We start from the raw sequence: 23,641 nt of genomic DNA on the forward strand, positions 1-23,641 counted from the left end.
GGGGTTGTTGCCAGTGCAGACTCGATGGGCCGAATGGCCTTTTTCTGCCCTTTCGGGATTCTATGATTTTATGAAATGGGAACAGTCAATAAATATTTATGACGTATATAAGTAACAGAATGTCTGAGATCTCTTTGTAATTTAATCCTCAATAACGTTTTTGTGGGAAGGTCACAGTCATCAATGATTAGTCACATTGGGATAGCAATGTCATCAATCCACAATGGTGATCCCAAAGATTTGTACATTTCAGCTCCAATATCCCACAGCCACAGCCACCGGTGTACAGATTGTCCTGCATCATTACTTAAATATATTAAAATATTTAAATGATGGCTTGATCAAGTTACAGGAATGCTAATACCCCAGCGGGAATGTTGGCACATACCCGTAACAGAGTTAAAACTGATCACACTAGCCAATCCCAGGTAACAGTCGATGTCGGTGAGAGGGCCCAATCCACTGGAGTGATTTGACGTTGGCAATCTAATCTTGTTTAACTCGCGCACTGGCAACATCTGGAGCCCGTGTGAGTCACGGCTTTGAGGTGAGTATCACTTGATCAAAGCACACCCCCCCCCGCCCCCCCCACCCCCAAAGGCCGTTTATTTAGTGAGCAACAATAGTTAACAGGTGCACAGGGTGAGGTGTTTCACCGATTCGGAAAGCAGTGAGATATGTGGAGGGAAATTTTCACTTTCGCATCAAAGTCTTCTTCTCCTCCACTAGCTCCACTCTACCCCCCCTCCCCCGCCCCCCTCACCCCCGCCCTAACCCCCTCCCCCACTCTAACCCCCCTCCCCTGCTCTAACCCACCCCCCCAACCCCCACCCCATTCTAACCCACTCTCCACCCACTCCCCACCCCCCGCTCTAAACCACCCCCCACTCCATCCCCCTCTCCCTCCCCCCAGCTCCATCCCCCTACCCCCCAGCTCCATCCCCCTCCCCCCCAGCTCCATCCCCCTCCCCCCCAACTCCATCCCCCCCAAGCTCCATCCCCCTCCCACCCCAGCTCCATCCCCCCCCAGCTCCATCCCCCTCCCCCCCCAGCTCCATCCCCCTCCCCCCTAACTCCATCCCCCCCCAGCTCCATCCCCCTCCCACCCCAGCTCCATCCCCGCCCAGCTCCATCCCCCTCCCCCCCCAGCACCATCCCCTCCCCCCCCCAGCTCCATCCCCCTTCCCCCCAGCTCCATCCCCCTCCCCCCCAACTCCATCCCCCCCAGCTCCATCCCCCTCCCACCCCAGCTCCATCCCCCCCAGCTCCAGCCCCCTCCCCCCCAAGCTACATCCGCTTCACCCCCAGCTCCATCCCCCTCCCCCCAGCTCTATCCCTCTCCCCCCAGCTCCATCCCCCTATCCCCAGCTCCATCCCCCTCCCCCCCCAGCTCCATCCTCCTCCCCCTCCCCCCAGCTCTATCCCTCTCCCCCCCAGCTCCATCCCCCTCCCCCCCAGCTCCATCACCTCCCCCGCTAGCTCCATCTCCCTCCCCCCCAGCTCCATCTCTCTTCCCCCCCCACCCCAGCAGCTAAAGTTAAAGTTTATTTATTAGTGTCACAAGTAGGCTTACATTAACACCGCAATGAAGTTACTGTGAGAATCCCCTAGTCGCCAAACTCTGGTGCCCGTTTGGGTACACTGAGGAAGTACCTGAGGAAGTTCCCAGGTACACTGGGAACACTGGTTAAGTGCATTGACTTAGCATGGTCAATGCACCTAACCAATATGTCTTTCAGACTGTGGGAGGAAACTGGAGCACCCGGAGGAAACCCACACAGACACGGGGAGAACGTGCAGACTCCACACAGACAGTGACCCAAGCCGGGAATCGAACCCGGGTCCCTGGCACTGTGAGGCAGCAATGTTAACCACTGTGCCATCCAGTCAGAAGACAGAAGTGATTGTCAAAGATGTTTGCATTCCAATTGCAAAAAGGACCACTTAATGTTGAAGTGCGAGCAAGAACTGGCAGTTGAATAGTAAGTTTAGAGAAATCCACTGTGAAAAAGAAGAGTCCCTTTCGTTGCTGTGTACAGAACACCAACCCAGTTGGACCAAAGTGGACCCTCCAGCTTCAAAATGGCAGGACGCAGAGAATAAACGTGAAATTATTTCTGCGTTACATGTGTTCAGGCACCAAAGTAAGTCCACTCGCTGACTCAGAGTGAAGTGGAGTTGCCGGCGTTGGACTGGGGTGGGCACAGTAAGAAGTCTCACAACACCAGGTTAAAGTCCAACAGGTTTATTTGGTAGCACGAGCTTTCGGAGCACTGCTCCTTCATCAGGTGAGTCACTCATGTGTTGCACACTCACTCATCACTCACCTGATGAAGGAGCAACACTCCGAAAGCTCGTGCTACCAAATAAACCTGTTGGACTTTAACCTGGTGTTGTGAGACTACTTACTGTGCCGACTCAGCGTTGGAAGTGTTTCTCTCTCTCTCCATATACGCTGCCTGAGCATCTCCAGCACGTCCTGTTTTTGTAACTAAAAGTCAATGGTTACCTTCGACCCGAGTTTCTTTTGCTATCTTTCTGCCAGACCTGACACTAAGTGAGGAGGCTGTTTTTCCTGACCCCTTATAAACAGACTAATTGATACCATTACTTGGCTGGGAGACGGAGAAATAAAGTCTCGCTGACAAAGGAGGAATGTTTTTGTTTCCCAGAACGTAATTCAATACAAGACATTGGTTCCCAACTCTCTGAGTGGATGGTTAATGTCTCATTTTTCGACAAATGGATTGCTTACTTCCACATCCAGAAATATTTCATCTTCTTTAATAGTTTCATGATGCATTTGAGAGACTGCGTAATGATGATGAGACTGTAAGTACTCCCTTTAGCAATAACGCTGCATCTGGGAACCGTTAGGGTGAAAGATTAGAGCACATTATGTGAGCCAAGATGTGCCTACAGGTCCGATTCACTCACTGTCAGGCGTCTGAAGAGGATATGATTCTCTTAAGATGGATGATTGGGAATCTGACACCACGAATCCAGGTTTGAAGAGGCCTGTGCTATTTAGGTTTGTGCTGAAGAGGCCACAGTTTGCATCCATTAGCCTTTGGCTGCAGGGTCATTGTGTTGCACATGATGTCCGTACGCCTGGAGGCTGCCAACCTTCGCGCTTCTCACCTCTTGGTCAGGATTTTCCCGTCCTGCCTGTCGCAGGCGGGACACGAACCATGCAAAGGTCCGTTGACCTCCGACGGGATTTTCCAGCCTTGGGGCAAGTGTGACTGAAAAATCAGCCCCCCCCTTGAGTCAGAGTGATTAGCACTGTTGCCTCACAGCACTTGGGACCCGGTTCGATTCCCGGCTTGGGTCACTGTCGATGTGGACTTTGCACGTTCTCCCCATGTCTTGCATGGGTTTCCTCCGGGTGCTCCGCCCAGCCGGTATCCCACTGCCATCCCACCTCCTTCCATCTATCCCAGGGTGGGCTGGGTCAGAATCACAGAATCTTTACATTACAGAAAGAGGCCATTCGACCCATTGAGTTTTCACTCGCTCGCTGAAAGAGCATTATCCCAGCACCACTCCCCTTCCTTATCCCTGTATCCTGGCACATTCTTTCTTTTCGGATAACAACCCAGTTTCGTTTGGAATACCTCGATCGAGCATGCCTCCACCACCCTCTCAAGAAGTTAGTCCCAATCTCCAGCCGCCCTCTGAGTGAAACAAAAATCTTTCCTCACCTCAGGTCTACTCCTTTGGCCCATTAATTTGTACTGTGCCCTCTAGTTCTTGATGTTCTCTCTCTCACTTTCTCTCGGGAACAGTTACTCACTATTTACACTGTCCAAGGTCTTGGATGTCACTGTGGAGTCTCCCCTCAGCCCCTTCTTGCCTCTGAGAAAAACAGTCCCAATCTCTCCAACCACAGAGTTGTCACGGCTCAGAAGGTGTCTTGTCAGCAACATGCGTGGTGGCATTGGGAGAGGCGGGGGGGGGGGGGGGGGTGGCAGGCAATAGAGAGAAATGTTGTGCTGGACTGGCTAATTGCCAGCAGAATACAGGTTACACACATCGGGGTAGCTTCCAAGAGGCGAGTGTACAGCAGGACGTCACTGAGTCCTGTAGCTGACATTCACTCTATCCACAGGGAGCGAGGCAATCCTGAGGTTGGCCATAGGTAGAGCCTCGCGATGGCAGAAGAAGATCATTGAGGCCGATACTCACAGCGCCAGGGACCCGGGTTCGATTCCCAGCTTGGGTCATTGCCCGTGTGAAGTTTGTACATTCTCCCCGTGTCTGCGTGGGTTTACTCCTGGTGCTCCGGTTTCCACCCACAGTCCAACAATATGCAAAAGATGGGTGGATTGGCCATGCTAAATTGCCCCTTAGTGTCTGGGGAACTAGCTAGGGTAAAATGCATGGGCTTTTGGGGATAGGGCCTGGGTGGGATTGTGGTCGGTGCAGACTCGATGGGCCAAATGTAGGGATTCTACGATTCTATGAGAGTGGTTTTGGTGAGGAGATTGCCGGTAGTTCCTACAGGAGACTTCCACAGCTCAACAAGGCCACAAGCCTTCCCCATCCTCCTTACATTTTCTTCAGAAGTGGGTCCTCTAAGTCATAGCAACATAGATACTAGAAGCTGGAGTAGACCATTCGGCCCTTCGAGCCTGCTCCGCCATTCAGTTTGATCATGGCTGATCATCAAATTCAATATCCTGATCCTGCCCATCTCCCCATGTCCCTTGATTCCTTTAGTCCCCAAGAGCTATATCTAATTCCTTCTTCATTACGGCGTAAGCTTGTGTGCAGCTGCTGTGAATTTCTTTAAATCCAGCTCGCTGAATCACTATCCAGGCCCGTCATCCCACCGCGTCATTAACCCCCCCCGCCCCCCCCCAAATTGGATGGCCACCCCAGAAGTGGGTTCTTAATTGGGTATGGAATCATAGAATCCCTACAGTGCAGAAGGAGGCCATTCGGCCCATTGAGTCTGTACCAATCACAATCCCACCCAGGCCTTATTCCTGTAACCCCACACATTTACCCTGCTAATCCCCCTGACACGAGGGTCAATTTAGCATGGCCAATCAACGTAACCCGCACATCTTTGGACTGTGGGAGGAAACTGGAGCACCCGGAGGAAACCCACGCAGACACGGGGAGAATGTGCAAACTCTGCACAGACAGTGACCCACACCGGGAATCGAACCCAGGTCCCTGGTGCTGTGAAGGCAGCCGTGCTACCATGCCGCCCGGTGAATGAGATGAAAGATGTGCGGGTTAGGTTGATTGGCCATGCTAAATTGACCCTAGTGTCAGGGAGATTAGCAAGGTAAATGAGGGTTACGGGGATAGAGCCTGGGTGGGGTTGTGGTCGGTGCAGACTCGATGGGCCGAATGGCCTCCTTCTGCACTGTAGGGATTCTATGATATATTCATTCTATGATGAGGTTCTTCAGAGTCCCAGGGTGAATCTTTCATCGGTGGGGGGGACGGACACAAAATTGTCTACAATGAACTCTGATCTCTTGGATATTCACTGTTGCCTGATTAACCTGCAACACGGCGCAGACTGTAATACAGACGCGGGAAATAAGTCTCCAATAATGAGGGGCGCCAGAGGGTTTTCTGATGGATTCTGTAAGTTAATGGATGCGTTTTGTTTCGCTTTTTGAAGGGTCCCTTCTTGTTTGCCTCATGAATTGAGCGTTCCTTTCTTTGTTCCTTTCCAGTACATTTGCCGATTCCCTGGGGAAAGAGTTAGTGTTGATTCATTCAAATGGAAATTAGATAGACCTTTGTCAGAAAATAACATTTTGTGATAGAATCCATGAGTCATCTGTGACATGACGTATGATAGGTTACGGTTCCCAAAAGCTCCCGCCACTGGGAATTCTTTATGCATCATGTCCGGGTCTGGTGTAAGATAATTGACAGAGATTGAATGCTATGATTAGCCGACAATTCCATTATTGGTGTATCATGCATATATCAGGAAGGGAACCAGGTGAACCTTCATTGTTTTTCATCTAGCAGTCCTATATTCCTAAGACTGAATCCGTGACCACAGTACCAATCAGAGTGATTTTATTTTTTATTCATTCATGGGACATGGGCGTCGCTGGCTGGCCAGCCTTTATTGCCCATCCCTAGTTGCCCGAGGGCAGTTGAGAGTCAACCACATTGCTCTGGCTCTGGAGTCACATGTAGGCCAGATCGGGTAAGGACAGCAGATTTCCTTCCCTAAAGAACATTAGTGAACCAGATGGGCTTTTCCAACAATCAACAATGGTCTCATCAGTAACTCCAGTGGGCAGCACGGTGGCACAGTGGTTAGCTCTGCTGCCTCTTCGTGCCAGGGATCCGGATTCGATTCCCGGCTTGGGTCACTGTCTGTGTGGAGTCTGCACATTCTCCCCGTGTCTGCATGAGTTTCCTCCGGGTGCTCCAATTCCCTCCCACGGTCCGAAAGATGTGCTGGTTAGGTGCATTGGCCGTGCTAAATTCTCCCTCAGTGTAACCCGAGCAGGCGGCAGGGTGTGGCGACTAGGGGATTTTCACAGTAACTTCATTACGCTGTTAATGTAGCCGTGATGTGGTGATGCCGGCATTGGACTGGGGTGGGCACTGATGCGCTATCAATAAGGCGAAAGACTACCGATATGCCAATATAAGAGTAGGCTTTTATTCACAACAGAATCAGGAGCAGATCCCAACAATTAACCGACCTGGACTGAACAAGGGGGAGGAGACAGCCACCTTTATACTAGGTGCTGAGGGGAGGAACCAAACTGGAAGGGGATGTGTCCAGGTATGACAAACACACACAACGGTGGTCCATATAGGACAAAGGCACAACTGAGGTCCACCACAGGCACTAAGTAGTCTCACAACACCAGGTTAAAGTCCAACAGGTTTATTTGGTGGCACGAGCTTTCGGAGCGCTGCTCCTTCATCAGGTCAGTGGCACTCACCTGATGAAGGAGCAGTGCCCCGAAAGTTCGTGCCACCAAATAAACCTGTTGGACTTTAACCTGGTGTTGTGAGAATACTTACAGTGTTAATGTATGCCTACTTGTGACACTAATAAATAAACTTTGAACCATAGATCAGGTGAGAAAGAGGAAAGTTCAGGTGGAGCACAAACTTGGGCCACGTGGCCTGTTTCTATGTAACCCTCATACAGCTCGCTGTCCCAGTTACACATAGCTCTATCCCCCAGGGGGAGGGGAGGGTGGGGAGGGAGGAGTGTGTATCTGTGTGTTTGGGAGGTGTGGGTGGCAAGGAGGGGGCAGTGCCCTGTATCAGCTGGAGGGTCATAACAGAAACAATGGTTAGGGAGCACCAGAGCAGGAGGAAGTGTCTCACCAGAGAGGCTTGGTGCTACCAAGTTGGCAACAGATAATGGTGCTGCTTGGTGCCACACACTGGACTTTCTCACGATAACCACACACGGAATCTTACTCCTGTTCACGTCGGCGGGATTTTCCCATCCTGCCGCGGTGAACGGAGATTTGGCTGATTGCCAAATTCTCCGACCTCGCGGGAGCGTGTCGTGAACGGCCGGTAAGATGGCGCCCACTGCATCTTTTCCTTTGGCCTGTATGGACTTGGCCCCTCAGCACTGAGGCAGAGAGGGACATCTCTGACATGGAGGTGCCCATTTTAAACCAGCCCTGTTCTGTTTTGTATTGGTTTTGCCAAGCACTGAATTGGAACTACCTTTCCCTGATGCGCCTTCACCTGGGCAAAGCATGTCCGACCCGTCAGGCTGCCAATTAGCGGTTTGTCATCGCTGCACAGGCCAGTTCTTTCTTCACTCTGATGGAGACGAGCATATGGAGCGCGTTAAGCAAGCAGACTAATAATCCAGTAGATAATCAATAGCTAACCATGAATTGGCCTTAATGAGATTGCCTTAGAAACAGTCACTCTGTTCCTTCGTCTCTTCGCAACGGTGGCTGGGCAAATTACTTGGAGTGAGAGCATATGAACCATGTGAGTTCCAGGTGTGAAGCAAATAGCAAGTAATCAGCTATTTTATGCACCGTTAATGGATCATTCTTTCATGATTGATTAGCCTTGTTGCTAAGAGCGTTGAATTGCCTCTGCCAACAGTAAACAGCTTTTTACGCAAACAGGTTTGGCGAACATCTCAATCAATCCATCAACTGCAGTTGACATATTTCTTATAAATCACGTACATGTAGCGGCCACTTAGCAACATTCTCACCTCTGAGGCTGCGGGTTATTGGTTCAATTCCCAAGTCAGGAACAGGGCATCACGGTGGCGCAGTGGTTAGCACTGCTGCCTCACCACGCCAGGGACCCGGGTTCGATTCCCGGCTTGGGTCACTGTCTGTGTGGAGTTTGCACGTTGTCTGCGTGGGTTTCCTCCGGGTGCTCCGGTTTCCTCCCAGAGTCTGAAAGACATACAGGGTTAGGCGCATTGGCCGTGTTAAATTCTCCCTCAGTGTACCTGAACAGGACTGTGGCGACTCGAGGATTTTCATGGTAACTTCATTGCAGCGTTAATGTAAGCCAACTTTGTGACACTAATAAATAAACTAAACTGAGGTTGAGGCTCACACTCCAGCGCGCTACCGAGGGAGTGTTGTATTGTCAGAGACACCACCTTCTGATGATAAATCATTGGATGTGAAGGATTCCACTGCATTATTTCAAAGAGGAACAGGGTGGGGGAGGGGGTTCAGGTGTCCTGGTAAATATTTACCCCTCAGACAACTGATTGAAACGACAATTTATCTGGTCTTTTGACTGTGGGGCCTTGCTGCATGCAAATTGTTTGCTATGTTGCGTTACAGCAGTGACCCAATCTCAAGACAGAGTACAGTAAACATGGTATTATCCAACATTGTACCAACCAGAATGCTCTATGAACTGGAATTTCTGACAGCTCAGTGTGGTTTTTCTGGAAATCCGGTCTGCAAGTCGGAAATGAAGGGCCAGATTTTCCGGCCCTTCCCGCCGGCAGGATCTTCCGGCCTTGGTGGAGGTGGCCCCCTGCGGCAGGATGGGTGAGCCATGCCTAACGCCGTAGACATCGGCAGGACCAGAGGACCCTGCTGGCGGCCATTTGCAAGCCATCCCCTGCCACCGGAAAACATGGGTGGGGGGAACTCTTCCCAAACAGTCAAATACTGGATTTTGGCAACTCTCATTTTTTTAGCACTTTTGTTCATGGGACGTGGGCGTCGCTGGCTGGGCCAGCATTTATTGCCCATCCCTGAGGGCATTTAACAATCAAACACATTGCGGTGGCTCTGGAGTCACATGTAGGCCAGACCAGGTAAGGATGGCAGATTTCCTTCCCTAAAGGACATTCGTGAACCAGATGGGTTTTTTTCGACAATCGACATGGTCATCAGTAGATTCTTAATTCCAGATACTTTTTATTGAATTCAAATTTCGCCATCTGCCACGGTGGGATTCGAAACCACGTCCCCCGCGCATGACCCTGGCTCTCTGGATTACTAGTCCAGTGGCAATACGGCTACGCCACTGCCTCCCTCTAAAGTCGCAGTTAGTCTTTAATTGTGGGGTCAGTTTGAGCTTGGGGTGTGTTGGCTTTACTGTGATGCCCAGCAATTGCCCAAATCATTCGCCACCTTCCTCGACCCCTCCAAGACAGAGCATCACCTTTGATTTGATTTGATTAGATTTATTATTGTCACATGTATTAGTATACAGTGAAAAGTATTGTTTCTTGCACACTATACAGACAAAACATACCGTTCATAGAGAAGGAAAGGAGAGAGTGCAGAATGTAGTGTAACAGTCATAGCTAGGGTGTAGAGAAAGATCAACTTAGTGCGAGGTAGGTCCATTCAAAAGTCTGATGGCAGTATGGGAGCAGCTGTTTTGAGACAGTTGGTACGTGACTTTTTCCCGATGGAGGAAGGTGGAAGAGAGTATGTCCGGGGCACATGGGGTCCTTGATTATGCTGGCTACTTTTCCGAGGCAGCGGGAAGTGTAGACAGAGTCAATGAATGGGAGGTTGGTTTGCGTGATGGATTGGGCTACGTTCATGACCTTTTGTAGTTCCTTGCGGTCTTGGGCAGAGCAGGAGCCACACCAAACTGTGATACAATCAGAAAGAATGCATTCTTGTAAAAGTTGGCGAGAGTCGTAGCGGACATGACGAATTACATTACCTTACTTGTGTCCCGACGTAACTCCCCATTAACTGGCATCTTTGATTAACCAGCCATTCCCAGAACATGCCGGACAACCAAATATTTTACCATACTTTATTGGCTGCTCAGCACTTTGGGACATGCTGAAGTCTTGAAGGAAGCTACATAAATGCTCTGTCTCAGGGGAACAAGGCTCCCGTACTTCCACAGTTGACCGTGAGGGTGGTGGCCGTGATAGAGAGGGGGAGGGGGAAGCCGTTGTTCAAGGATTGGTGAAATGGGCATGTTGGGATGGGTGACTATCCTGTCAACCTTTGGGGACACGGTCCGTGCAAGGAGATGGCTTGATGGGCCAAGTGGCCTTTTTCGCGCTCTTGTCCTTTCACCTGCCCTTACCGATGTTCTCTTTTCTTTGACAGGAGACAAGAGATGGCTAACGGAGCCGACATGAGTGCGCTGGAACCACAGTTATCGCCGCCCCACACAGCTCCCCCATCCACAAGGGTACGTACGGCTTAAATTTTCATTTTATTTGTGCGGGGGGGGTAAATAAATCAGGGGCACTCACTTAAATGTAAAAGCAAAATAGCGCGGGTGCTGGAAATGTGATGTAAAAACAGAAAATACTGGATGAACCCAGCAGGTCTGACAGTATCAGTGGAGAGAGAAACACAGTTAATGTTTCAAGTCCATGTGACTCTTCTACAGAGCTGAAGGGGGATAGAATTGTAATGTGGAAGGATTACCTCTGAGGTTCTCCGGACTCCCAGCTGCATGTTTCCCGCCAGCGGGAGGTGGCGTGTTGTTTGCTAGCGGCGGGATTCTCTGTCCCGTCGCTGTCAATGGCGGCGGGATGGATGAACCATGCCAAATGCCGTAGACATTGGTACGACCAGAGGATCCTGTTGGTTGGCCAATGGCACGCCCACCTCCCGCTGGCGGGAAACATGGGTAGGTGGGGGGGGAGAACCCCACCTTACGCCGGCGGGAAACCCACGGTTGGGGTGGGTTGCCGTTGGACGGGGGAATCCCGTCACCATGAACGACCGGAGAATTCCGGCCAACTGTCCCTTCTTATCTGTGACCTCTCCCTGACCTTCCATTCTGCCCCATCTCCCTCTTCCACTACATAATTCATCACATTTCTTTCCCTCTACAGTTCTGTAAAAGGTTCATACGGACTTGAAATAGTAACTCTATATCTCTCTCCACAGATTCCGCCAGACCTGCTGAGCTTACCCGCGCATTTTCCATTTTTAATTACTTAAATGTCTTCAGTTTATATGAATGGGATTGAGTTCACAACGCAGGAACGGACCATTCAGGCCAGCTGCGCTGTGCTGGTGTTTACACTCTGTTTGAATCTCCTCCAACTCTCCTCCATCTCACACATCTAACTATAGGGACGGCACGGTGGCACAGTGGTTAGCGCTGCTGCCTCACAGCAGCAGGGACCCTGGTTCAATTCTGGCCTTGGGTCACTGTCTGAGTGGAGTTTGTACGTTCTTCCCGTGTCTGCGTGGGTTTCCTCCGGGTGCTCCGGTTTCCTCCCGCACTCCAAAGATGTGCGGGTTAGGTTGATTGGCCATTCTAAATTGCCCCTTAGTGTCGGGGTACTGGTAGGGTAAATGCATGGGATTATGGAGGTTGTTGTCGGTGCAGGTTTGATGGGCCAAATGGCCTCCTTCTGCACTGTATGGATTCCATGATTCTACACCTCTATTCCTGTCTACCTCAGGTACCCCTCTACCGTTAATGCAGCAATTCTATTCACATCAATGATGGTAGTGTGTTCCTCAGAGTTTCTTGTGAATTCCTTATGGGATTTACTGATGTTCCTGGCCTGTAGATTTTGTCTCTCTCTCAGAAGGGGGACTGCATTCTTCACATCGACCCTATCCAACCCTTTGTTAAGGACAGTGAGGTTAAAATAGATAGATGCTTGATGGCTGGCGTAGCCACAATGGGCTGAATGGCCTCTAGCTGTGCTGTAAAACCCTATGACTCTACAATATTCGAAATAGAGACAGGAATAGGCCATTTGGCCCCTTGAGCCAGCACCACCATTCAGTAAAGATCTGTAAAAGAATGATTTTAAAAGCTACATTAGGCCACCCTTCAACCTTCTCCTTTCCCCCCATGCTGACTGGGGACACGGGCTCGATTCCCGGCTTGGGTCACTGTCTGTGTGGAGTCTGTATATTCTCCCCGTGTCTGCGTGGGTTTCCTCCAGGTGCTCCGGTTTGCTTCCACAATGCAGTGTGCGGGTTAGGTGGATTGGCCATGATAAATTGACTCTTAGTGTAAGGGAGATTAGCAGGGTAAATACGTGGGGTTACAGGGATAGGGCCTGGGTGGGATTGTTGTCGGTGTGGGCTCGATGGGCCGAATGGCCTCCTTCTGCACTGTAGGGATTCTGTGATTCTATTTAAATGTTTATGTAAAATAACCTGTTATCTGAGGGGACCCACGGGTGTGTGTGTAATAAAATATCATTATCCCATTTTCATTTTGTGCTTCATAATCCCAGATTAAATAAGATTTTTAGATTCAATGCAACATCTTCTGCTCAGCATTCACCAGTTTAGTCCTGGCTAACAAATTCTGTTCTCAATCCTTGGAATGTTTGAAACCGATTGCTGAAGCGAAGCCTTTTCAGACACTGATTGTTAAGGGAAAGTTCCTAAATCGCAGATGATTACTTGTATGAAAGATACGCCCAGAGTTAAGAAACATCTATAAATGCTCAAACTATCCGATTACAGCAATGGTTTGATTTGATTTGATTTATTATTGTCACATGTATTAGTATATAGTGAAAAGTATTGTTTCTTGCGCACTATACAGACAAAGCATACCGTTCATAGAGAAGGAAAAGAGAGAGTGCAGAATGTAGTGTTACAGTCATAGCTAAAAAGTTTAAAGTTTATTTATTAGTGTCACAAGTAGGCTTACATTAACACTGCAAAGAAGTTGCTGTGAAAATCCCCTAGTCACCACACTCCAGAACCTGTTCGGGGACACTGAGGGTGAATTTAGTATGGCCAATGCATCTAACCAGCACATCTTTCTGACTGTGGGAGGAAATTGGAGCACCCAGAGGAAACCCACGCAGACACGGGGAGAACGTGCAGACTCCGCACAGACAGGGACCCAAACCGGGAATCGAACCCGGGTCCCTGGCGCTGTGAGGCAGCAGTGCTAACCACTGTGCTACCATGCTGCCCTAAGGTGTAGAGAAGGATCAACGTAACATAAGGTAAGTCCATGAGACCATGCATGTGGTGAGTTTCTAAATTCATATCAAAGCACTGATGTGAAAACCTACTGAGCGAAAGTACTTAACAATGTGGCCGGAGTTCTCCAGCCATTCATGCCGGTGGGATTCTCCAGTCCCACCGGCAGCGCACCCCCGCCCGTGGGTTTCATGCAGGCGTGGGGTGACGTCAATGGGAATTCCCGCCACTAGCAAACAATGCACCACCTCCTGCCGGCAGGAAACACGCGGCTGGGAGGCCGAAGAATCTCACCCATCAACTTCCATCTGAGGTAATGTGATGTCGGTCAAGTAGCACCAGTGGAGGGAGAGACCAGTTAACAGTCAGGTGAAAGGTCATCGACCTGGGACACTAACGTCTTCCTTCCGCAGACATTATCGGACACGCTGCAATTATACAGGGCCACGGTGAGGCCACACCTGGAGTATTGCGTGCAGTTTTGGTCTCCTTATCTGAGGAAGGATGTCCTTGTTATAGAGGGAGTGCAGCGAATGTTTGCCAGATTTATGGTGAGGCCAGGGGTCACTGTAGTAACTTGCAAAGATGGGCAACTACCAAACAGCTTAATGAATGAATGGTTTATTAAGGTAAATAGCTATGTACAGAGAGCGATCTAAAGGCTACCGTATTCCACGACTTCAGACTCCTAACTGGCAAGGAAAACCCACGTTCAGATCTAGGATTCACACACTCTGACCCGATTGGCCACATGGGTCATGTGACCCTCCGAGACCTTGCCCCTTAAAGGGGCACGCTAACACAGCCCCACTCTAAGGATACGGGGTAAACCATTTAGGACGGAGATGAGGAGAATTTTTTTCGCCTAGAGAGCGCTGAGCTGGTGGAATTCACTACCATAGGAAGGCCAAAACATTGTACATTTTCAAGAAGAAGTAAGATATAACTCTTGGGGCAAAAGGGATCAAAGGATATGGGGGGGAAGTGGGAACAGGTTACTGAGTTGGATGATCATCCATAATCATAATGAATGGCAGAGTAGGCTCGAAGGGCCAAATGCTCCTACTCCTCCAACACTCCAAAGCTGTGTGGGTTCGATGGATTGGCCAGGCTAAATTGCCCCTTCGTGTCAGGGGGGACTAGCTAGGGTAAATGCATGGGGTTATGGGGATAGGGCCTGGGTGGGATTGTGGTCGGTGCAGACTCGATGGGCCGAATGGCCTCCTTCTGCTCAGTAGGGATTCTATGATTCTATTTCCTATGTTTTTGCTATGCTGAGTGTTTCCGGCATTTTCTGTTTCTATTCGGGATTCGCAGTGTTTTGCTTTTGTAGCAACCACCGGAGCACCCGGAGGAAACCCATGCAGACACGGGGAGAACGTGCAAACTCCACCCAGACAGTGAGCCCAGGGCGGGAATCGAACCCGTGTCCCTGGCGCTGTGAGGCAGCAGTGCTGACCACTGTGCCACCGTGCCCGCCCAAGGTTTGCAAATATTCCACAGTGGGTTGGAACTGAATTGGGGCTTCCTGACTTAAATCTCACGTCGGAGTCTTCCAACAAGACGGAGGAGATTTTCCATCCATCCATTTGGACTGGATATGTACCCAGGCCACCGAGGTGAAGAGTCAACGTCTGTTCTCCTGCACCATCAATGCTTTACAGTTTTTCTTTGACGACTCTCGCCATTATTGCAGGTTGTCTGCAGCTCAGAAACACCGTGTCATTATGGGATGACAGCTCTGTGATGATGTACGTTACTTCACCTGACACATCAGGCAATCCTTTTTGCAAACAGCAAGATATAGTGCTATCCTTTGACAGTATCGCTGCTGTGAAGATGGCAATTACCACATAATGCTCACACATAACAGATTGCCTAAGCTTCGGTTATATTAATCCAGTGTCTGAGACAGTAAGCACCTCAAGCACTACTCCTAACGTGGACATTACCCGTTAATTAAAGATGCATGAGTCTCAGAAAGATGCAATAATGCATTCAATGAAATTGTCAAATTCAATTCTCCTGAAATATTTAGGTTATTTGCCAACTATTAAACACTTTGGGCGGAGGAGACATTTCTTCACCCGACGGCACGGTGGCACAGTGGTTAGTACTGCTGCTTCACAGCTCCAGGGACCTGGGTTTGATTCCCGGCTTGGGTCGCTGTCTGTGTGGAGTTTGCACATTCTCCTTGTGTCTGCATGGGTTTCCTCCGGGTGCTCCGGTTTCCTCCCGCTGTCCAAAGATGTGCGGGTTAGGTTGATTGGCCGTGCTAAAATTGCCCCTTAGTGTCCTGAGATGCGTAGGTTAGAGGGATTAGTGGGTAAATATGTAGGGATATGGGGTGGGATTGTGGTCGGTGCAGACTCAATGGGCCGAATGGCCTCTTTCTGTGCTGCAGAGTTTCTAAGGTTTCTAAGCGAGTTTTGAGCCTGTGGAATTCATTCCCACAGGAAGTAGTTGATGCCAAAATATTGAATGTATTCAAGAAGCAGCTGGATATAGCACTTGGGGCGAATGGGATCAAAGGTTACGGGGAGAAAGCAGGATTAGGCTATTGAGTTGGACGATCAGCCATGATCGTGATGAATGGTGGAGAAGGCTGGAATGGCCTCCTCCTGCTCCTATCTTCTGCGTTTCTATGTTTCTATGTGTCTGCGTGGGTTTCCTCCGGGTGCTCCAGTTTCCTCCCACGCTCCAAAGGTGTGCAGGTTTGGTGGATTGGCCATGTTAAATTGCCACTTGGTGTCCAGATACTCCGGCCTCCCAACCTCATGTTTACCGTCGCGGGAGCTGGCACGTTGTTTGCTAGCGGCGGGATTCTCTGGTCCCGCTGCTGTCAGTGGGAATTGCCATTGACGTCACCCCCACCTAGACAGGAAATCCACGGACGGGTTGCGCTGCTGGTGGGACAGGAGAACCCCCCCCGGCGTGAACAGTCGGAGATTTGTGGCCCTTGTAGTTTAGGGGAATTAGTGGGGTAAATACATGGGGTTACGGGATGAGGGCTTGGGCAAGAGGCTCTGTCAGAGAGTCGGTAGAGACCCAATGGGCTGAATGGCCTCCTTCTGCACTGGCAGGATTCTTTCACCCCTTGTCGATCTTGATCTGGCTTCGCTAACCAAAACGGTTAGGGTGGAGCAGTGTTCGAAGGCCAATGCCAGAGACTCACTCCAGCTTACCCTCACGTTGTATTACCACAGGGATTAATATCTTTTTAATTAACAGCTAATATCTCAAAGTGCCTCGCAGGGCGAATCACTTTTTAGAGTGCACCGAGGGCCAATCAGCAGCTGGGACGTCCTGTGAAAAAACAACAGCAAGATCAGTGGCAGAATTCTGAGGTTTTTTTTAAGGTGGTGTCAGTTGAGGAAGGAGATTTTGTCTCTCCACTCTGGAGGATGCCAGGATGTCAGCAGAGGCAGGGGGAGGCCTTTAATTGGCCATTTACTGACCTCAATTTTCCTCGGGTGGATGGAGCTATTACAAGGGGGCATAACTATAGGGTTCATGGTGGGAGATATAGGAGGGATGTCCGAGGTAGGTTCTTTACTCAGAGAGTGGTTGGGGTGTGGAATGGACTGCCTGCAGTGATAGTGGAGTCAGACACTTTAGGAACATTTAAGCGGTTATTGGATAGACACATGGAGCACTCCAGGATGATAGGGAGTGGGATAGCTTGATCTTGGTTTCAGATGAAGCTCGGCACAACATCGTGGGCCGAAGGGCCTGTTCTGTGCTGTACTGTTCTATGTTCTATGTTCAACTATGGTGCGAGTGGATGGGCCACCTGCAAGGTGGTGGGAGGACAGCAGGTAAGTCACCTGACACCCCCCCGATCCACCTTGCCAGCTTTCCCGTCGTTCAGCCTTTTGCCAAAGGGCTGGTAAAATCCTGCCCAGTGTGCGGGAGGCCCGCACGATGTACCACTGCCCTCGCTCACCGCGGGAATGAATCCAAATCCTGAGTTATCATTTACAACTGGCTAGCAGAGCATTCTCCACACAACAGAATGTCCTTCCCAAGCATTAATGGCAATTAATTAGCGCAGCGGGATGGGAGAATCACCCCCCCCCCCCCGCTGATTGTAAGGGGAAGGCTTCTAAATCGCAGATGATAACTTGTATGAAAGATCCGCCCAGAGTTGCGAAACATCTATAAATGCACAAACCATCCGATTACAGCAATGGGTCTGTGCGTGTGTGTAAATTTAGATCAAAACACTGATGTAAAAACTTACTTAGGGCAAGTCCTTAACAATGTGGGCTGCAAACAACGCTCTCCCTCCCACCGGTGGGAAACACGCGACTGGGAGACTGGAAAATCCCCCTCATCGACTTCCATCTGAGACAATGTGATATTCGCCAAATAGCAACAAAGAGCAATGCAGCACAGGAACAGGCCCTTCGGCCCTCCAAGCCTGCACCGACCTTGCTGCCCGTCTGACCCTTCCGGGGATCATATCCCTCCATTCCCATCCTATTCATGGATTTGTCAAGACCCCCCTTAAAAGTCACTATGGTATCTGCTTCCACTACCTCCCCCGGCAACGAGTTCCAGGCACCCACCACCCTCTGTGTAGAAAAACGTGCCTCATACATCTCCATTAAACCTTGCCCCTCGCACCTTAAACCTGTGCCCCCTAGTAATTGACTCTTCCACCCTGGGAATAAGCTTCTGACTGTCCACCAGTGGAGGGAGAGACCGAGTTGACAGTCAGGTGAAAGGTCATCGACCTGAGACACTAACTTCTTCTCTCCGCAGACATTACCAGACACGCTGCAATTATACAGGGCCGTGGTGAGACCGAATGAGGCTGAATGGTCTCCTTCTGCACTATAAGATGCCATGATCCTCTGATAATAACACTGACCAAACATCTCGTCAAACATCTATCCCCATCAAAGCCAATCCATAGAATCATACATCACGGAAGGAGGCCATTCGGCCCTGTGTGCCTGTGTCATCTCGCTGGAAGAGTTATCCGCTTAGTCCCACTCCCCTACTCTATTCACAAGCCCTGCAAATAATTCCTTTCCAAGCAAATATGGGATTTCCTTTCTAAGGTGACTATTAAATTTACCGCCACTCTGGCAAAATGTATCCAGATCACAACAACCCCCTGTTGAGTAAAAAAAACTCAGCCGGAATTCTGCCATCCTGCCCGCCCCTGGAATTCTAGCAGGCGGGGAGGCGGACCATGGAAAGGTCCATTTAATTGAATGTCCGGTTTTTCAGATGAGCACGGCCGGAGAATCCCACCCCTCATCTCCCCCTGCTTTTTTTTGCCAATTATCTTAAATTCTAAATTTCTTTTTAATCGTTGAAACATAAAGTGTGCTCGCCGTTAGTGTTAATCCAAAACACTCTGAGTCCCCCAGGACCCAAGGCTTACTTATTGCGTGCGTAACTGAGGCCACAATCCATTATCTGTGTATTAATTAATGACTGGGATTGAAAATCCACAGGACACTAATCATTTACCTTCAGGTAATTAATGATGTAAATGGCTTTCCAGAATTGGCATGATATAATATCAATTGGCAAACAAAATATATTGCACCTAGTTTATTAAGTCATTAACTGGACTTGTTCGGGCATCCATCTGTAATAAATTACTATAGCAACTTCGATCTGTAAACAATTAAATGGGTTAGATCGTTGTTTCCAATATACTTCATGTCCGTCTTCAGATGAACCTTAGAGCAGAGATGCCCAAACCAGGTACAGAGGACAACGCATGGTCCCGTAAATTAATCCTGTTAATCCAAACTGTGCGGCCCAGGTAAACCATAGGAACAGGAGTAGGCCACGCAGCCTTTCTACCTGCTCTGCTGCTCAGTAAGACAATGACTGATCTGATGGTGGCCTGTCTCCCATTATCTTTGACCCCCTTGTCGATCAAAAGTCGATCTAACTGTAATGACTTTATCAGGCCATTGAGGTTGGCCTATTGGAATATGAACTCCCTGATTAAGGAGTCAATTGATAGGCCAATCGGAGAGTCTTTTCCTTGTATTTAACCTGGGAGTGTCAGTTCCTCTGGCACTCCCAAAGGTAGACTGCTGGCTGATAGCACTCTGTGTACTGCTGTTAGAGTTTGCTAATGAAGAGATGTTGGTGAAGGGACTTCTGCCTCTGAAGACTTATTACATTAACTCAACTTTGAAAATATTCAGTGACCCAGCCTCCACTGCGCCCTGGGGAAGAGAGTTCTAAAGACCAATGACCACCTGCCCCCGAGAGAAGAATTTCCTCCTCGGCTCCATTTTTAGTGCAGAAGAGGCCATTCAGCCCATCGAGTCTGCGGCAACTCTCTGACAGAGTGTCTTACCCAGATCCTCTCCCCCACCCTATCCCCGTAACCTCACACATTTACCATGGCTAATCCCCCAAACCTACACATCTTGGGACACTAAAGGGCAACTTAGCACTGCCAATCCACCTAACCTGCAGATCTTTGGACTGTGGGAGGAAACCGGAGCACCCGGAGGAAGCCCACCCAGAAACAGGTAAAACGTGCAAACTCCACACAGACAGTGACCTGAGGCCAGAATCGAACCCAGGTCCCTGGCGCTGTGAGGCAGCAGTGCTAACCACTGTGCCACCGTGCCACCCATTTGAAATGAGAGATCCCTTAATTTCCATGCCATGTCCCGTGGTACCAGATTTCCCCACCAGGGGAACATCCTCTCAGCATCAACGATGAAAGAAAAATACAGCAGATGCTGGAAATCTGAAATAAAAACAGAGAATGCTGGGCAAACTCAGCAGGTCTGGCAGCATCTGTGGAGAGAGAAACAGAGTTAATGTTGTGAGTCTGTATGACTCTTCTTCGGACTCAAGCCCCTCAGAATGTCCTGGAGTTCAATAAGATCAGCTCTCATTCTTCTCAAGTCCAATAAATATGCCCAACCCAAAGACAATCCCTTCATCCCAGGAATCAGCCGGGTGAACATTCTCTGCACTGCTTCCAATGCAGGTAGATCCCTCCTTCAGTAAGAAGACTAAAACGGCACACAACACTCTGCATACGGTCTCCCCAATGCCCTGTACAACTGCAACAAGACTTCCTCACTTTTATACTCCATTCCCCCCCTTGCAATAAAGGCCAACATTCCATTTATCATCCCACGGTGGCACAGTGGTTAGCTCTGCTGCCTCACAACGCCAGGGACCTGGGTTCAATTCCAGCCTCTGTGTGGAGTTTGCACGTTCTCCCCCAGTGTCTGCGAGGGCTTCCTCAGGTGCTCTGGTTTCCTCCCACAGTCCAAAGATATGTGGGTTTGGCAGATTGGCCATGCTAAATTGCCCCTTAGTGTCAGGGGGATTACCAGGGTAAATACGTGGCGTTACGGGGATAGGGCGCGGGTGAGACTGTTGTTGGTGTAGGTTTGATGGGCCAAATGGCCTCTTTCTGCACTGTAGGGATTCTATGAATCTAAATTGCCGCTTAGTGTGAAGGGGATTAGCAGGGTAAATATGTGGGGTTACAGGGATCGGCCCTTGGTGGGATTGTGGTCGGTGCAGACTCGATGGGCCAAATGGCCTCCTGCACTGCAGGGATTCTGTGCTGTATTTGCGAGCAAATATTTTGTGAACCGTGGCTGTTCTGCCAGTCAGTGAGACCATGGCTGATTTGTATTCTAACTCCATGTACCTGCCTTATGCTCCATATTCCTTTGTGCCCTTGACTAACAAAAATCTATCAAACTGAGAGTTAAAATTCAACAAGCTTCGACTGCTTTTTGTGGGAATGAATTCCTCACTTCCCCCCGCCAAAGGTTTCCGAACTTCTCTCTGGCCTGATCCTGGTTTTAAGGTTATGTCTCCTTGTCTTAAACCAGCTGAAATTTTTTTTTTCATATCTAACCTATCAATTCCTTTCAAAATATTAAAAGCCTCAATAAAATCACTTCTTAAACTAGTGTATTCCAGGGAATAAGAACACAGTTTATCTAATCCCTCCTCATAATCTAACCCTTGGAGCCTTAGTAACATTCTGATAAATCTGCACTCAATTCCTTCCATTGTAAGGTGCGATGGCCAGAACTGTAAACAATACTCAGTGTGGACTAATCTTTGTATAGTTGCAGCAACATTGCTGCCCTTTATATTCTGGACTTTGCAGTCCCAAAGGCGGTTGGATTAGGCTCATTTCCACTTCAGTCCCCACGCTGCTATCTAACAATATCTTCCCTTCATTTCCTTCCCCCACTTCTTCTTCTTCAATCATTCCAGCACTGCTCCTTAGATGTTGTTTATCAAGTCTGAAGGGTTATTAGGGGCGGCACGGTGGCACAGTGGTTAGCACTGCTGCCTCACAGGGCCAGGGACCTGGGTTCGATTCCCACCTTGGGTGACTGTCTATGTGGAGTTTGCACGTTCTCCTCATATCTGCATGGGTTTCCTCCGGGTGCTCCGGTTTCCTCCCACAGTCCAAAAGATATGCAAATTAGGTGGATTTGCCATGCTAAATTGCTCCTTAGTGTCCAAAGATCTGTAGGTTAGATGGATTCGCCATGAGTAATGTGTGGGGTTACGGGGATAGGGTGGGGGAGAGGGCTTGGGTAAGATACTCTGTCAGAGAGTCGGTCCAGACTGGATGGGCCGAATGGCCTCCTTCTGCACAGTGGGGATTCTATGATTCTAAATCAAATTTCATCAGTCTCGGTCCGTTGATAAATTAGGGTGAAGACTGTGAAAGCTGGCATACAACAGTTAGAAGATAAACAATCCTATTGGTGAATGTGATGATGGTTACGGGGGATCATCAATAGATTCCCCCCTCCCACTGTGGGTCTTGCGGAATATGAATTTCCCTCTTGAGCGAGCGGGGCAATAGGAAAGGAGCAGCGGGTATTTAAAACCAGCTGTGCCAACCGGGACCAGGGACTGTAGGCCTCGGGGTTTTGACCTGTGCACTGTCGCTGTAGAAGCGATGCGCTATTCACCGGAAGATTGGCCCCGGTGAGATTATTACAATGAACAAGCTGAAGAAAATACTAACCATCTAGCCACTGGGTTCAGAGACTCAAGTCCACCATCTAATGGTGTAAGATGGTTATTCAATTGGCTTGCCCAGAACTGTCAGGAAGTAGATTGACAATTACACAGAGCACCTTGGAGGACTGCTGGCCCATCCATCTGCTTCTTTTACCCTTATTCTCCTTCCAGTGGAGACCAAATCAAAGGTTTGCATGAACTGTTTCTCTCAACTTTGGACATCATCAAATCAATTAATTGGACTCTTCACCAATATCCAAAAAAATGGCAGCAACTGTGAGGTGGAGGTAATTTTCTCTTTGGAAATGGATGGGACCAGTTCATCTCATTTCATGTGTGTCTTTTTTTAACACAAATTAAAGCTCACCCTTATTTTCAAACACCTCCATTTTCTCTCATCTTCCAGTCTCTGTAACCTCCTTTAGCCCTACAAGCTTTTGAGATTTGATATGATTTGATTTATGATCGTCACATGTATTAGTATACAGTGAAAAGTATTGTTTCTTGCGCACTATACAGACGAAACATACCGTTCATAGGGAAAGAATGAAGAGAGTGCTGAATATAGTGTTAAAGTCATAGCTAGGATGTGGAGAAAGATCAAAATAATGCGAGGTAGGTCCATTCAAAAGGCTGACGGCAGCAGGGAGGAAGCTGTTCTTGAGTCGGTTGTTACGTGACCTCAGACTTTTGTACCTCTTTCCCAACGGAAGAAGGTGGAAGAGCGGCACAGTGGCACAGTGGTTAGCATTGCTGCCTCTCAGGGTCCCGGGTTCAATTCCAGCCTCGGGCCACTGTCTGTGTGGAGTTTGCATATTCTCCCCGTATCTGCGTGGGTTTCCTCCGGGAGCTCCGGTTTCCTCCCACAGTCCAAAGATGTGCGGGTTAGGTTGATTGGCCATGCTAAATTGACCCTAGTGTCAAGGGGACTAGCAGGATAAATGTGTGGGGTTATGGGAATAAGGCCTGGGTGGGATTGTAGTCGGTACAGACTAGTTGGGCTGAATTGGGCTGTAGGGATTCTATGATCTCTAACCTCTGCCGCCCCTGTGTTAAAGGCGCTGTGTAGATGCAAAGGGAATGGAGGATTCCAGAGAACTGAAACACTTCCAGCCCCGTTTCCGGTGGGCATGAAGAGCCAGTAGATAAACGCCCTCACAATTACCCATGAAGTCTCAGTTTATTTATTAGTGTCACAAGTAGGCTTACATTAACACTGCAATGAAGTTACTGTGAAAATCCCCTAGTCGCCACACTCTGGTGCCTGTTCA

At 49.2% G+C, this 23,641-nt stretch overlaps 2 protein-coding genes across 23 annotated transcripts in view; one reads left to right on the forward strand and one right to left on the reverse strand.

Moving 5' to 3' along the window:
• exo5 (exonuclease 5) overlaps positions 1–23,641 on the reverse strand; it is a 449,516-nt gene that overhangs the window by 267,926 nt on the left and 157,949 nt on the right. The gene's annotated exons all lie outside the window — the stretch shown is intronic.
• The window catches only part of LOC144501264 (rap1 GTPase-activating protein 2-like), a 361,906-nt gene that overhangs the window by 218,084 nt on the left and 120,181 nt on the right, over positions 1–23,641 (forward strand). For all 22 annotated transcript variants that reach the window (XM_078224781.1, XM_078224802.1, XM_078224785.1 and 19 more), the window contains one exon: positions 10,545–10,629. In XM_078224781.1, the coding sequence (XP_078080907.1) occupies positions 10,545–10,629 (85 nt within the window). The remainder of the gene's footprint in view (positions 1–10,544; positions 10,630–23,641) is intronic.

The sequence above is a fragment of the Mustelus asterias genome, chromosome 12 (genome assembly GCF_964213995.1).
Source record: "Mustelus asterias chromosome 12, sMusAst1.hap1.1, whole genome shotgun sequence".
Lineage (NCBI taxonomy): Eukaryota > Metazoa > Chordata > Chondrichthyes > Carcharhiniformes > Triakidae > Mustelus > Mustelus asterias.